The following is a 16,227-nucleotide window of genomic DNA, read 5'->3' on the forward strand; positions in this document are numbered from 1 at the left end:
TAGGAGCTAGTTTTACTGCTAAAACGCTTTGTGAAATACTCTTTAGGATTGACACGGCCATTATTTTTAAGATTTTCTCCTAAATCGGCGAGATATGAGCTACTTTTAGCTTTAAGATGTTTTGTAAATACAAAATGTCAAATTTGTTTGCATCACCAATCAGAAGTTTTTGTAGACATAAGACATGTAACCACATAAATGTATTGTTTATTGAATAAGTATGTAATATAAAAAAAAATATTGTTATATCATTATAAAAATCTGATGAATAATAATAAATATATTAGTCATTATGTGCTGTTTAAACTTCCATGTCTTCTCTTGTCTCATAAGCGTCCTGGACCAATGTAGAGCAAGCTTTGCTAAAGTTGTCAGAAAATCTCAATGCTGTGACCAATCAGACGCTGAAGGAGAATCTTGAAGAGTGTGTTTCATTGGTCAAGAGGTGAGAATCCAGAAAGAACTCAAGACTCACTGTTGGAAGTGCAGTAATGTTAGAGCTAGACCAAAAAATCGATTACTCCCAATGTGTTTGCAAAGATGTTGCTGCCAATTATAAAATTAAGCAACGATTTGAAAATCACAACGATTTCAATGCAATTTGGCCATTAAGTTATTCGGCTAGTTTCACAATGCTTGTGACTCACTAGGAAGCATAGTCCCACTTTATATTAAGTCATGTTTATATTAGTTCATACTTTATATTAAGTATTTTATGTTAATTAATTGATTGATTTCAATGCAAGTATAAATTAAAATTAATGTTAATTAACTAAAGTTAAAAATAACTATTGTTTGTAAAATAATTGTTTGTAATTATAGATGTAATTACAGAAATATAAGTACATGGCGAATTGTATCAAATTATTATTTTAAGTTTTACACAGTAGTTAAAATGAAGCTGGTCTGGAAGCAGTATGATGAACCATTATGACAACATACAAAGATGCTAACAGAGACTTTTAAAGTTTAAAACTTTTAAACTTGTTTAAAAAAAAATAAAAATAAAAAAATCAATACGATCCACTGATGTGTTCTTCTTGAGTGCAGTATCATTAAAACATTTTATTAAATTGTGCACTTAGGAAGTTGTATTAGAAGAGCTTTTAAAAGAGTCAACCCTGAATCAGCAAGCAAAATTGCTCTTGTATAGTATTTCAACTTGTTACTCACCATAAAAAGAGCCAAGGAGCTATCCAATAAATTAGTAGTTTGAAAATGATTTAAAAGTAAAATGAAATGGTGTGTTTGTGACATTCTTTGTGTTTTTATAGCATTCCTCAGATGTTGTGTCTTCAGAGTGATCCACCGGTCCACACCTCGTTTCCTTCAGTCCATGCCTTCATCATGCTAGAGGGAACCATGAACCTCACTGGAGAGACGCAGCCATTAGTAGAGCAGCTTATGATGATAAAGAGGATGCAGGTGACTTCAGACACAAGTGTTTGTACCTCAGATGAAGTGGTGTGTGTGTGTGTGTGTGTGTGTGGTGGGGGTTTCTAATGTGTTTTGTTCCCCTCTCTCTATAGCGTATCCCAGCTCCACTTTTTGTGCTGGAGATCTGGAAGGCCTGTTTCACTGGGCTCATTGAATCTCCAGAGGGGAATGAGGAACTGAAATGGACAGCTTTCACCTTTCTAAAAGTGTGTTTGAGTCACCAATCACTCTTGAACTTTGAATTGTAATATTGGCTATGGTAAAAGAGAGAGTTTACCTCAAAATAAAAATGATATTCTTATTTACTTACCATCATGCCATTCTCAGATTCACAAAAGATTCTTATAAGAATAAAATTCTTCTTAACTGCTATTTTCTTGTTATTTACTAACTTAAGAATAAAGTTAAGAATATTTTGTATTCACAAATATTTTTTAGGAATTTTTTATTTTTTTTTACTTTTTTTAAAGATTGTTCTAAAAGTTTGAAAATTAGAAAAAAACAAATTAATTCCTGAAAAGAATGTTCTTAAAAACCATCACAAATATATTTTTAGCATCATGAGAGCGCCCTCGTACAGGATGCATTCACTCCAGCAGCGTGTGGCAAAAATACAAGGATGCATTTACTCTATGGAGAACGCAGGAAAGACAGAGCTCCATCTTGAGACAGACTCTTTAAAAAAAATGATTCAAAATACTTTGAAAATACGTAAAAATGTACTTTGAACTCAACCCAAGTCAGTCATGACAAAAACTGTGTTCACACTTTCTATGATTAAGACGGCCAGTAAAAGGCAGCCTTCAAAGTGTTTTTCATGGAGTCGTCAGCGAGTCTTTGGCAAAAGAATAAGATAACACCACGTCTTTTCTTCTTAAGAAAATAATTAATTTTAAAAAACATAATTACTAAAACATAACATTTTTGTGATAAGACTACTGTATGACTGAACAACTTGTAGACTGCAAGTTATTTTTTGGTGCTTTTTTTTTGTCCTCTGTGAACTTTGGCAACATTTGTCTGCATTTGTTGTCATTGTATGGAAAAAGCAGCATCAGCTTCTCCTTTTGTGTTTGGAAAAAACATGAGTTGAGCAAATAATGATGAATTTACTCAGAATTTTTAATAGCCAAAAAATACTTTAATAGACGAACAAGGCTCCTTATCGTCATTACATGTCTCTGTTTCATAAATTATGTTTGGAGTTCACATAGAGTCAAGCTGTTATTTATGGAGTATAAACACTGAATCATTGTTTTTTTCTGTTTCACATCACATTTTCAGATTCCTCAGGTTTTACTAAGGCTGAAGAAGTACCCACAAGGGGAAAAGACACAGGTACCATTATTTGACTGTTTACCTCACCTGTACCTACAGGGTTTGAACTATTTTGGTTCCATTTCCAATTTGTGTCGCTCATGACACCTGACACCTCATATGATTGCCATCATAATATGTCATTCCACATCGTCCAAAATGTTAATTACTCCATCTGGCCTGCCCATTTTTGTATGTTTGTCAGGATTTCATGGGGGATGTGAATGTGGCATTTGAATATCTTCTGAATCTCACCCCACTGCTGGATAAAGCTGACCAGAGATGCAAGTATGTCAACACCACCTGTATTAATTATGATTGGCTATGTGCTGAACCACAGGAAGCTAGAATAATGTTTTATAGGGACAGAAGCTTCTTTTATTCAAAATGACTGACAGTACACTCAAACTATGTATCAATACTATAGTGTTAGCTTAGCTGGTATGTCGTGTTATAACGCTGTTGTTGTTTGTTTGTTTGTGTGTGTAGCTGTGACTGCTTGAGTCTGTTACTGCAGGAGTGTAATAAACTGGGCCTGCTGTCGGAGGCAAACACCGCCAGTCTTACTGCAAAACGGTATGGTCAGAATGTTTTGTTCTTATTTTTATTTTAAACATGTTTTATAAACATGCCTCTCTGTTCCATACATTTTTTTTTTCTTCAGGAGTGAGGACCGAGAGCATGCACCCAGACTGAAGACAGCAGAGAACGCCAATATTCAGCCCAACCCAGGCCTCATCCTGAGAGCTGAACCAACTGTCACCAACATCCTCAAGGTTCTCATCTGGTTTTATATTATTTTTAGGACTGTTGATTTAATATGTTAATTTAATTTATTGGTTTATTATCATCAAACATGATGCAGGGCAACAACTCACTCAGGGTTCGTACGGTCATGAAAAACCTGGAAAAGTCATGGAATTTTAAAGCAACAATTTCCAGGGCTGGAAAAGTTTTGGAAAAATAAATAAACCCAGAAAGTTTTGGAAAAGTCATGGAAATCTATTTCACAAATCTCTGTATAATTCTATTATACAGATCTGTATAATCTGTACAATAGAATTATGTTTAATCAGGTTCGGTGCGGGATTGCGCATATCGCATTATTTTACTCATTCCCGCAGCATTCGACCTTAAAATGATAGATATTCACACATTTATTCAATGCCTGTTGCATATAGGTTTGATGAGTAAGTGAATCCACACAGAGTATCAGATGAAATCGGTAATTTGAAAACAGCGTGAGTGATTCAGATGTACCGCGTCTTCTCTCTTTGACTGTCTCTTATATCGGCTTCTCATCTGCGCATCTCTTCACTAAAGAGCGGCTGCACGCTGCGATACAAGACTTTCACTCGCGTTTCGGGACAGTTGACAGAATTGTCACTTGCCTAATCGGGTCATTGTTGCATCGACACAAAAATAATTTATTTGCACGTCTTTTTAAGCCAGTCGGTACTCGCACGCTCCAGAGGCGGTTTCCCGTGCGCTCAGTCACGTCCAAAGGGCACGTGTATAAAGCTATTTTTTTACAGTCTATGGTATAAAGCAGACTTGCGAGAACCAAACTGAGTTTGGTACCAAACAAGCTCAGTAGAAACCTGCACATGCCTCAAACATATGCCCTAGTCCAGCCCTTGTGCGGCATGATTACCCGAGTCCGACTGGAACCGTGTCTTTTTTCTCTTTCTCTCTTCCCCATTACACAGCTGCTGTTGTAGCCATTAAAATAGTTCAGTTTCATTTTAATGGCAAAGTGGTTATATTTATTTTTGTTTCTTTATAAGGTAATTTAAAAAAAAATGTTTGGAACAATTTTTTATTTGTTAAATTCAAGTTTTTGTTTTTAAAGTAGCCTAACGACCAAGCGGCCAGCGGCAGACAGTGAGTTAGCCAATGTTTGATCAATTTAGCCTTCTCAAACCACCTGACTAAAATAAAATCTATGTATAAAATACTTAAAAAAGCATATCACAATGTTAGTTTAAACGTTTAACCTAGACAAATGTGTACTATTAGGTGCGTATCGTTTGTGCGGAGAGTGGAGGCTTTGCAGGACATTTATTTGTGTGCACTCACAATATCAACATACGCTTTTTAAAAACAAACAAGATGGGCTTTCTGCCATCTCGGTCTTGAGCAGAAGCGCTTTACAAAAATGAACCGAAACTCAGCGAATATTCTATTCCCCCTGGCCCTGACACATTCATCATGGTAATTACTTGCTGGGGTTTTGTGGCAAGCTTTATTGCGTGCACTTTCACACAGAACTCTTCCAGCACTTGCTGCTGCTGCTGCTGCTGGCAGGACACTAAATACAGTCGAGCCGCTCTTGACAGTCGCGGTAGCACGGTCTCGTGTTGTTTCCACCAGCGCGGCAAATCCTTTTCATCACCGTAATATTTGATGGATATCTAAAATATAAAAATAAGGAGGAAGCCTAAAACAAGCCCAATGCCCGGCCGTGTCTGAGCTATGACATGAAAATTGTCCTGAAGCCGTAAATAAGTCGGGGCCTGTCGGGCTCGGGCTGAAATGTAAGGCTCTAAAGCACAGCTTGTTGCGTTTAAGCGGCAAAAATACACACACAATTATGTTAAAATGGCCATTCTGGCGAGTAAGCACTGCCGTGTTTTAACTCTTTAACAGTTGCGAAAGAGAAAAGTTTCCAAAACGAAATTCAGGTCCTGTGTTTAACAGAGTTAAATGATAATATTCAGTGATATGATACGTTCTCTGTGTGGAGTAACATCTGGCGCAGTTGCTGCGTGTACTTATTACTAAAACAGAGAAAGCAAACAATAGCATTAGTCATTAATTTTAGTTAATGCTATGATAATTTGAACAGATTTTTATTCTTATTGTAAAATAATGGAACATTAGGTCATGAATATACTCAAAAGTCATGGAAATTTATTGGTAAAAATGTGTATGAACCCTGCTCACTGTGTGATGTAGCCTATAGAATGCAGTTATATGCCCCTAAAATTCAAGATGTTGAGGCAAAAATGCCCTGTATGGGTTTTTATCTCATATTTATATCATATGATATAGTTAAGCAAGCATTTTAGTCATTAGTTCATGTTAAGTAATACAGTAAACTAATATTATCAAATAGAACCTTATTGTATAAGTGTTACCGTTTAGTCACAGGTTTTCTTTCTTTCTGGTTGTCTAGACAGTGGATGCAGATCATTCTAAGTCTCCTGAGGGACTGCTGGGAGTTTTGGGTCACATGCTCTCAGGAAAGAGTCTTGATTTGCTACTGGCTGCTGCTGCAGCGACTGGAAAACTCAAGTCTTTTGCTCGCAAATTCATCAAGTAAGACAATATGAATAAGACTGGATACATGGCATCAGCTTATATATGTAACCCAAATAAATACATGAACGGAGTGTCTAGGAGATATATATATCTATATCTGCTGTTCTCTTCCAGGCTGAACGAGTTTCCAAAACACATCAGCGGAGAAGGATGTAAGTCATGTGCTTTATTTTGCTATGATTACATGCAGCCTGTTAATAAATAACTTTTTAGATGGGTGTTAAGCAAGATTAAATTACGGGACACTTCTATTTTTTTTAATGATAATGGAAATATCAAATGCACTCTGTTTTGTTCTCAAGTATTGAGGTTTGTTACCACCATAAGTGAAGAACACATTTTAAGTATGTGCAATTGCTTAAGCATTCACATATGCAGTGTGAACTTGTCTTAGTCATTTGTAGCTCAAGTTTTTGAGGATGTGTGAAGATTGTTTCTCACCGAATCTGAGAGCAATTTCACTTGTAGCATAACATCTGTGAATACTTTCTAGCGAAATCTGCATCAGTGCGAGCTCTGCTGTTCGACATTTCCTTCCTTATGCTGTGTCATGTCGTGCAGACCTATGGGTCAGAGGTCAGTTTCCACACACACACATTTATTATACAGAGCAAGTGTTTGAGCTGAAGTGCAGATGCATGTTACAATCTGATAAAGTTGTGTAGCATTTTTAATTCATAATCACATCCTGCAATGACATACACTTTACTATATCCAAGTCATTGATCACATCATTCACCCAACCTGTCCAGGTGATTCTTTCGGACCCCAGCCCATCGAGCGAGACACCCTTCTTTGAAACGTGGTTGCAGACATGCATGCCAGAGGAAGGGAAGACGCTGAATCCAGACCACCCTTGCTTCAGACCTGAGTCTGGGAAGGTGGAGAGTCTGGTGGCCCTGCTTAATTCTTCTTCTGAGATGAAGCTTGTGTAAGTGCTGCTTCATATCAGCTACGTCTACCAATTACACATCACATTAACATCTTCATGAAACATTGATTTATACAGTATAGCCCCCACTTTAGTAGGGATGTTAGACTTGGTTAGTTCAGTTCATTTCTGTGAATTTAATTAAATTGTTTATGAATAATTTTTTGTGTCATTGCTCAAAAATGTTTCCATACTTCCCTCCGTACATCAGCAACTGCATGCAATCATGTACGTCAATGTAAGATGGCATACAGGTCTGGGCTGGTGAGGGGTGCATTAAAAGCATTAAGAATTTAAATGCATTATTTATTTCTATACGTAATTGCACCAAATGAACGTTAATTAAGGTTAAACTAGTATTTTTATCAGAGGAATATGTAAAATAAGTCTTCACTAATATTCGTGTTGGTATTAAACTTAGCCTATTTATTCATTTTAATTAATAAAAAAATCTGTTGTCTTGAAATGACTGTTTAAACATAACTGCCTAAATGCCATATAACATGGTAGTATAGAATGTAAGTGTTTCCTTGAATAAAATGTCTACAAAGCTGAAATTTGAGCCTTTTATTTGGCAGGCATGCTACCAAATTTGACCTAGGACCTAAACCAAAAAAAAAAAAAAGGCATTTAAAATCGCATACTTACAGTGTATGTACTGCATTTGATGAAGAGTTTGCATATTCAGACCTGGAATGGGGCAATCTTAAGAAGAATGTTTTAAGAAATTAAGTTTTTTGGGCAGTCAAATGTTAATGAGCTACAGTTTCTAAATTGATGTTATAAATTGAATTTAAAAAAATAGATTTTTTTTGTTTGTTTGTATTTTGAAAAAAATGAAAATTGTCATCATTTACTCACCCTTGTGTCTTTCCAAACCTGTATGAGTTTCTTTCTTATGTTAAACATTAAAGATTTTTTGAAGAATGCTGGCAATCAAAAGGTTGGTGGTCCCCATTGACTTCCATAGTATTTATTTCGCTACTATTGAAGTCAATGGGGACCAACATATTTTGGTTCTTTAAAATATCTTCTTTTGTGTTCAACATAAGAAAGAAACTTATACAGGTTTGGAACAACATGACTGTAAGTACGTGATGACAAAATTTAAATTTCTGGGGGAACTATTCCTTTAAGGATCTGTTAGTCAAACATGTGCTCTCTCTCTCTCTCTCTCTCTCTCTCTCTCTCTCTCTCTCTCTCTCTCTCTCTCTTTCTCTCTCTCTCTCTCTCTCTCTTCAGTCAGATGAAATGGCATGAAATATGTCTCAGTACACCAGCAGCTATACTGGAGGTTCTGAATGCCTGGGAGAATGGAGTTTTATCAGTGGAAGCTGTTCAGGTAAGGAGATTCATGGTGTTCAGTTGTGTCCTAACCAGACACAGCGTTTCTAAAAGCAATAAGGGGTCATTCCTTGTCAAATCAACCAAATTTCAAAAATGTCCCCATTTCAAATTTTTGATTTTGCTGATATTTTTTTTCTGAAGAAAGACAGACATATGTAGTGATCAAAGCTAATATATTGAATGTCATGGATGAATATTGAGTGAGTAATCCACTATTTTGTAGAGGGGGGGGGTTGAAAATGGCAATTTTCACCTGAGATTCAGAGCCAAATTGCAAGGAGGTAAAAATGACTTCAGAAAGATAGATCGTAATGTTATTTTTACACAGAGATTGGTAGGTCTGTTACTAAAATATGTTGCATTATGTGCCAATGGTGACCATTCAGAAATGGGGAAACAGCACTTTTCAAGTTTTTTATCCAAAGTTTGCAGGCCTGTAACTCAAGAAGTATAAAAGATATCTAAATGCCCTTTTAGATGTTGGGTCTTAACAAACTTTCCCTTTGGCATCTTTACTTTTAAGGCCTTGTATGGTTCGATTCCAGAGATACTGGAATTTTAATATGGCTCCAAGAGTAAATTGTTAAAATTTGCATATTTTCAGTGGTTCGAAAACCAAATGTGGATCAATTGTCAAAAATATGATACTTCTTTTCTTTTAAAGAGGAATGTCTGAAGAGAAAATAATGTTGAACAAAAAATGTCTGAACATACCTGCCTGAGTTTGCATGCCTATAACTCAAGAAGTATTAAAGATATCACAATATGATTTTAGATTCTAGTTCTTAATAAACGTTTCTTTTGGAATCTTCATTTTCAAGGCCCTACTTCATTCAGTTCCAGAGATATGGGGATCTCAATAAGGCTCCATTTTCAGATCGTTGAATATTTCCTATTTTTAGTGACTAAAAAGCAAATGTTGGTCACTTTGTATACAGCTGAAACGTATTGTATTTAAAGCAGAATGTCTGAAGAATGTTGAAACTAGGAATGCATCTTGTTTCCCTCTATTAAAACAATACGCACAGAACATACCTGTCGGAGTGCTAAAAATGCACTGAAATGGTCAAGTTGAAGGGCATTCCCTTTCTCAGTAGTCTATTCATAAGATTCTATATTTGAATCAGTTTCAGGGATGTTTGGAAGAAGGGATTTTGTTCATTTTAACAGCTTCTGAAAGTACCAAGAGTTCAAACACACAGTCCTGTAACATGTTTGAATCAAATCCCACTCCTCATAGGGAAAAGTGGTTGCTTTCGCCACATATTGCATTCACAACAATAAACCAAGATTTACCTAACCTGGGTTAATTATTAAAATTAATTTTTCTTTTTTATTGTTATATAACGTTGTAACGTTTCCTGGTTTTGGTTGACTAAATTATAATAATTTTTTTTCTTTTAATTGCTGGGGTGCCAGACAGGGTCACTGTCATTTAGTCAAACCAAACTTGTCAAGTCAGTCAAGAAACTTACAAAGGCCTATGTATCTAAATAGCCACATACCACAGTTATGAGTTAGGAAATTCATAAACCTTCAAAATAAAAAAAAAAACACATCAACATAGAAAGAAAACAATTGAACACATTAAATCACCTTTCAATTTTCAAATCGGTATATTCAAGGTTCAAAGTGCCAAAGATCAAATCACAATTAGGACACAGAAAAGGAGAGCAATCAGTTCATTAGAAGTTGTCCACAATATAAATCGTGTAATCCAGCTTAGAGAAACAGATCAGTTCAAACAGATCACCCATTCAATTCAGTTTCTGATAATCCAGCAACATGAACTCCCAATAGAAAAGGGGCCCAACAGAAAACGGGTAATAATAATATTGTCAGTCACCAGTCAACAGTATCCACAGCTGCTGTAATTACTCACAACCTCGTTTTCTTGAAAGTCAGGTTCGAGTCCGCGACTCTGTAACTCTTTGAGCGTTACGATTGAGTTTTCCGACTCCCGATCCATCCGTCCAAGTCAGAATACACCCTTGCTTGACGGCATCCTTGCAGCGTTTAAACAACAATCTGCGTGACACACAGCAACGTGTGATGAAGTGATGAAGTTATGGTGCATAAATGGCGCCGCTGATGGCAGCTATTGTGCGTTGCTCTTCAGTGTTCGTATTGCTTTTGTTTGTTTTTCCTGTTTTTTGTTTTTCAAATAAGATCAGTTTTACCAGGGATGATCTGCTGAACATTCGGCAGAACACACCACAAAATCTTCTACCGGTTTTTTATTTTTCGGACGTTTTGCTGGACATTGTAGTTGGTGGAGCCGTAGCTCTGGTCAAACGCTACAGGAGGCGCAGGCGGGGAAAGCGAGCCGGCGCGCTCGTGAAACTTTGTCAGCGCGGATTTAGAACGGCGTTGCCTAGCATCCATTTGTCGAATCTCCGCTCTCTACCCAACAAAACGGACGAACTCCTTCTGCTCTCCCGGACAAACAAGGACTTTTCTAACTCTGCTGCTCTGTGTTTCACGGAAACCTGGTTGAATGGCGACATACCGGACAGCGCGATTCATCTGCCTAATTACCAGCTGATCAGAGCAGATCGGGACACAGAATCAACGGGGAAACCGCGCGGCAGCGGGACGTGCTTTTACATCAATGAGAGGTGGTGTACAGATGTAACTGTGTTAAAGAAGATGTGCTGATCAGATCTAGAAACGCTCTTCATTAACTGCAAGCCGTTCTATTCGCCACGGGAGTTCTGCTCGTTCATTCTCGTGAGTGTCTACATTCCACCGCAAGCGCACGTGAGCACAGCTTTACAGAAACTCGCTGATCTGATCACAGAGAGTGAGCAACAACACCCGGACTCTGTTTTAATCATTCTCGGGGACTTTAATAAAGCAAATCTCTCCCGTGAACTGCCAAAATACAGACAGCACATCACATGTCCCACCAGAGACAGTAATACAGGTCCTTCTCAAAAAATTAGCATATTGTGATAAAGTTCATTATTTTCTGTAATGTACTGATAAACATTAGACTTTCATATATTTTAGATTCATTACAACACAACTGAAGTAGTTCAAGCCTTTTATTGTTTTAATATTGATGATTTTGGCATACAGCTCATGAAAACCCAAAATTCCTATCTCAAAAAATTAGCATATTTCATCCGACCAATAAAAGAAAAGTGTTTTTAATACAAAAAAAGTCAACCTTCAAATAATTATGTTCAGTTATGCACTCAATACTTGGTCGGGAATCCTTTTGCAGAAATGACTGCTTCAATGCGGCGTGGCATGGAGGCAATCAGCCTGTGGCACTGCTGAGGTGTTATGGAGGCCCAGGATGCGTCGATAGCGGCCTTAAGCTCATCCAGAGTGTTGGGTCTTGCGTCTCTCAACTTTCTCTTCACAATATCCCACAGATTCTCTATGGGGTTCAGGTCAGGAGAGTTGGCAGGCCAATTGAGCACAGTAATACCATGGTCAGTAAACCATTTACCAGTGGTTTTGGCACTGTGAGCAGGTGCCAGGTCGTGCTGAAAAATGAAATCATCTCCATAAAGCTTTTCAGCAGATGAAAGCATGAAGTGCTCCAAAATCTCCTGATAGCTAGCTGCATTGACCCTGCCCTTGATAAAACACAGTGGACCAACACCAGCATCACTGACTGTGGGTACTTGACACTGGACTTCAGGCATTTTGGCATTTCCCTCTCCCCAGTCTTCCTCCAGACTCTGGCACCTTGATTTCCGAATGACATGCAAAATTTGCTTTCATCCGAAAAAAGTACTTTGGACCACTGAGCAACAGTCCAGTGCTGCTTCTCTGTAGCCCAGGTCAGGCGCTTCTGCCGCTGTTTCTGGTTCAAAAGTGGCTTGACCTGGGGAATGCGGCACCTGTAGCCCATTTCCTGCACACGCCTGTACATGGTGGCTCTGGATGTTTCTACTCCAGACTCAGTCTACTGCTTCCGCAGGTCCCCCAAGGTCTGGAATCGGTCCTTCTCCACAATCTTCCTCAGGGTCCGGTCACCTCTTCTCGTTGTGCTGCGTTTTCTGCCACACTTTTTCCTTCCCACAGACTTCCCACTGAGGTGCCTTGATACAGCACTCTGGGAACAGCCTATTCGTTCAGAAATTTCTTTCTGTGTCTTACCCTCTTGCTTGAGGGTGTCAATGATGGCCTTCTGGACAGCAGTCAGGTCGGCAGTCTTACCCATGATTGCGGTTTTGAGTAATGAACCAGGCTGGGAGTTTTTAAAAGCCTCAGGAATCTTTTGCAGGTGTTTAGAGTTAATTAGTTGATTCAGATGATTAGGTTAATAGCTCGTTTAGAGAACCTTTTCATGATATGCTAATTTTTTGAGATAGGAATTTTGGGTTTTCATGAGCTGTATGCCAAAATCATCAATATTAAAACAATAAAAGGCTTGAACTACTTCAGTTGTGTTGTAATGAATCTAAAATATATGAAAGTCTAATGTTTATCAGTACATTACAGAAAATAATGAACTTTATCACAATATGCTAATTTTTTGAGAAGGACCTGTATATTGGATCACTGTTACACAACAATAAAGGACGCATATCACTCTGTTCCACGAGCAGCTTTAGGACTCTCTGATCACTGTTTGGTTCATCTTATTCCATCCTACAGGCAGAAACTTAAGTCTGCAAAGCCTGTATTAAGATCTGTTAAAAGATGGACTAACGAAACAGAGCGGGATTTACAAGCCTGTTTCGACCTGACTGATTGGACTGTTTTTGAAGCTGCAGCAAATGACCTGGACGAGCTCACAGAGACTGTAACATCTTATATCAGTTTCTGTGAGGACATGTGCATTCCTACCAGGACTCATCTATTCTACAACAATGACAAACCATGGTTCACTGCCAAACTCAGACAGCTCCGTCAGGCCAAAGAAGATGCTCACAGAAAGGGGGATAAAGTATTGTACAAACAGGCCAAATACACACTGGAAAAGGAGATCAGAGTGGCAAAGAGGAATTATTCTGACAAGCTCAGGAACAAATTCTCTTCCAGTGATCCTGCTTCAGTGTGGTTAGGATTGAAGGACATCACCAGCTACAAAACACCACCCCCCAGCACTCTGGAGAATCAACACCTGGCAGACGACTTAAACGAGTTCTTTTGTCGTTTTGAACGATCACCCCACACCCACCCAGAACACCCCTCCACACAACCATTCACACCTCCAGCAACCCCTCTCTCCCCCACACCTACAATTCAAATCAGCGAAGATGATGTGTGCCAGGTCTTCAGGAAGAACAAAAGAAGGAAAGCACCTGGTCCAGATGGTGTGTCACCAGCCTGCCTAAAAATCTGTGCTGATCAGCTGGCCCCCATCTTCACACAGATCTTCAATAGATCACTGGAGCTGTGTGAAGTCCCCTCATGCTTCAAACGCTCCACCATCATCCCCGTCCCAAAGAAACACAAAATTACTGGACTTAATGACTACAGACCTGTGGCCCTAATGTCTGTAGCCATGAAATCATTCGAAAGACTGGTTCTGGCTCATCTGAAGGACATCACTGGACCCTTACTGGACCCCCTGCAGTTTGCCTACAGAGCAAACAGGTCTGTGGATGATGCAGTCAACATGGGACTGCACTTCATCCTGCAGCATCTGGACAGACCAGGGACTTATGTGAGGATCCTGTTTGTGGACTTCAGCTCTGCTTTTAACACCATTATCCCGGAAACCCTTCAAAATAAACTAACTCAGCTCTCCGTCCCCACCTCCGTCTGCCAGTGGATCAACAGCTTCCTGACAGACAGACAGCAGTTAGTAAAGCTTGGCAAATTCACATCCAGCACTCGCACCATCAGCACTGGAGCTCCTCAGGGCTGCGTTCTCTCCCCACTGCTCTTCTCCCTCTACACCAACGACTGCACCTCTAAAGACCCCTCTGTCAAGCTCCTGAAGTTCGCAGATGACACCACACTGATTGGCCTCATCCAGGACGGTGACGAGTCTGCTTACAGACAGGAGGTTAAGGAGCTGGCTGTCTGGTGCAGTCTCAACAACCTGGAGCTTAACATGCTCAAAACTGTGGAGATGATAGTGGACTTCAGGAGAAACCCCCCTGCTTTCCCCCCACTCACCATCATGAACCATCATGAACAGCACTGTGACTGCAGTGGAGTCATTCAGATTTCTGGGCACCACCATCTCTCAGGACCTGAAGTGGGATATTCACATTGACTCCATTGTCAGGAAGGCCCAGCAGAGGTTGTACTTTCTTCGCCAGCTGAGGAAGTTCAACCTGCCACAGGACTTACTGAAACAGTTCTACTCTGCCATCATTGAATCCATCCTCTGCACCTCAATAACTGTCTGGTTCAGCTCAGCTACCAAATCTGACCTCAGAAGACTACGGAGGGTAGTCCGGACTGCTGAGCGAATCATTGGTACAACCCTCCCCACTCTCCAAGAACTGTACTTATCCAGAGTGAGCAAAAGGGCTGGCAAAATCACTCTGGACTCCTCACATCCAGCACACAACCTCTTTGAACTGTTACCGTCTGGTCGACGCTACAGAGCTCTGAGCACCAGAACGACCAGACACAGGAACAGTTTCTTCCCTCAGTCAATAAATCTCATGAACACTCAATAAATAAACGTGGAACACACAACTAATTCATTATCCATTCACCACACTCACTTATTTTATTTTTATTTTTATCATTTCTAATTTTGCACATACTTGACCTGTACATACATAGTCGCCTATATTATATATTGTGTATTTTTTATTTTTTTGCTGCTTTGTACATTGGTTATTGGCTATTTCTTGTTATTTTGTTTTATTACCTGTGTCCTGTCCTGTTACTGTCTTTCTGTTGCACTGTGGAACTTCTGTCACTACAACAAATTCCTTGTATGTGTAAACATACTTGGCCAATAAAGCTCATTCTGATTCTGAAGTGATGAATAATCCAGGCAGTAAGAAGTTATTAGATCGCTATAAAATCGCCGACGGACTTAACTTTCTATGCGGGTAAAACAACAGAAACACCGCGTGAGTCTTCAGAAAGAGCTCCGTGAGCTACTGCTTGCCACTTGGCCACCGCTATCTTGCCAAACGGACGTCATCACCTAATAAAGGTACATCAGAAGGCTGGACTCACAGTGTAACCAATCAAATGACAGGAACTACATAAATATATATTTTATCCTTTAATGCTACGTGCATTTAAAGTTAATTAATTTGACAAACGATGAGAATTAATGATACTTAGTACTCAATATGAACATATTACTAAAGAAGACAGACATCGAAGAATAATAAATTCCATAAGAACTGAATCGATACCATATTATTTATTAGTGTAAATGATATCGTCACAACGTGAGCATCGTCATAGTGCTAAAGGGCATATTTGCCAGAATCACTGATAGTACCTCAAACTTTTAAGGTCTCTCACACTTGAAATAATTAACACTGGGTAGTTCTAAACCCAGATAAACACAAACCCATATTTGGTGTGAAAATGGGTAGGATACATCAATTTGGACATGGAGCTGCACTAAGATGTACGATTAAACCGTACAAATGTTTTGATAGAGGCAAACAAGATGCATTCCTAGTTTCAACATTACTTATTCTTCAGATATTCTACTTTAAATGCAGTAAGTATCAGCTGTATACAAAGTGATCAACATTTGGTTTTCAAGCCCTGAAAATGGGTAATATTCAACGATCTGAAAATGGAGCCTCATTGAAAGGGAAAGGGGGAAAGGGAAGTGGCGTGTGGCCAAGTATTGTGACCCAAACTCGGAATTTGTGCTCTGCATTTAACCCATCCAAGTATACACATAGTAGTGAACATACACCCGGAGCAGTGGGCAGCCAATGCTGCGGCGCCTGGGGAGCAGTTGGGGG

The 16,227-nt window shown here is 39.0% G+C and overlaps 1 protein-coding gene across 4 annotated transcripts in view; it reads left to right on the plus strand.

The window, feature by feature from the left end:
• Positions 1 to 16,227, plus strand: part of LOC306852486 (mediator of RNA polymerase II transcription subunit 24) — a 38,800-nt gene that overhangs the window by 6,874 nt on the left and 15,699 nt on the right. For all 4 annotated transcript variants that reach the window (XM_079389362.1, XM_079389361.1, XM_079389364.1 and 1 more), the window contains exons 7-18: positions 334 to 445; positions 1,275 to 1,425; positions 1,530 to 1,643; positions 2,722 to 2,775; positions 2,960 to 3,042; positions 3,244 to 3,330; positions 3,419 to 3,530; positions 5,933 to 6,075; positions 6,193 to 6,230; positions 6,572 to 6,654; positions 6,831 to 7,009; positions 8,252 to 8,351. In XM_079389362.1, the coding sequence (XP_079245488.1) occupies positions 334 to 445; positions 1,275 to 1,425; positions 1,530 to 1,643; positions 2,722 to 2,775; positions 2,960 to 3,042; positions 3,244 to 3,330; positions 3,419 to 3,530; positions 5,933 to 6,075; positions 6,193 to 6,230; positions 6,572 to 6,654; positions 6,831 to 7,009; positions 8,252 to 8,351 (1,256 nt within the window). The remainder of the gene's footprint in view (positions 1 to 333; positions 446 to 1,274; positions 1,426 to 1,529; positions 1,644 to 2,721; positions 2,776 to 2,959; positions 3,043 to 3,243; positions 3,331 to 3,418; positions 3,531 to 5,932; positions 6,076 to 6,192; positions 6,231 to 6,571; positions 6,655 to 6,830; positions 7,010 to 8,251; positions 8,352 to 16,227) is intronic.

Source organism: Barbus barbus (assembly GCF_936440315.1).
Source record: "Barbus barbus genome assembly, chromosome: 32".
In the NCBI taxonomy this organism is placed as follows: domain Eukaryota; kingdom Metazoa; phylum Chordata; class Actinopteri; order Cypriniformes; family Cyprinidae; genus Barbus; species Barbus barbus.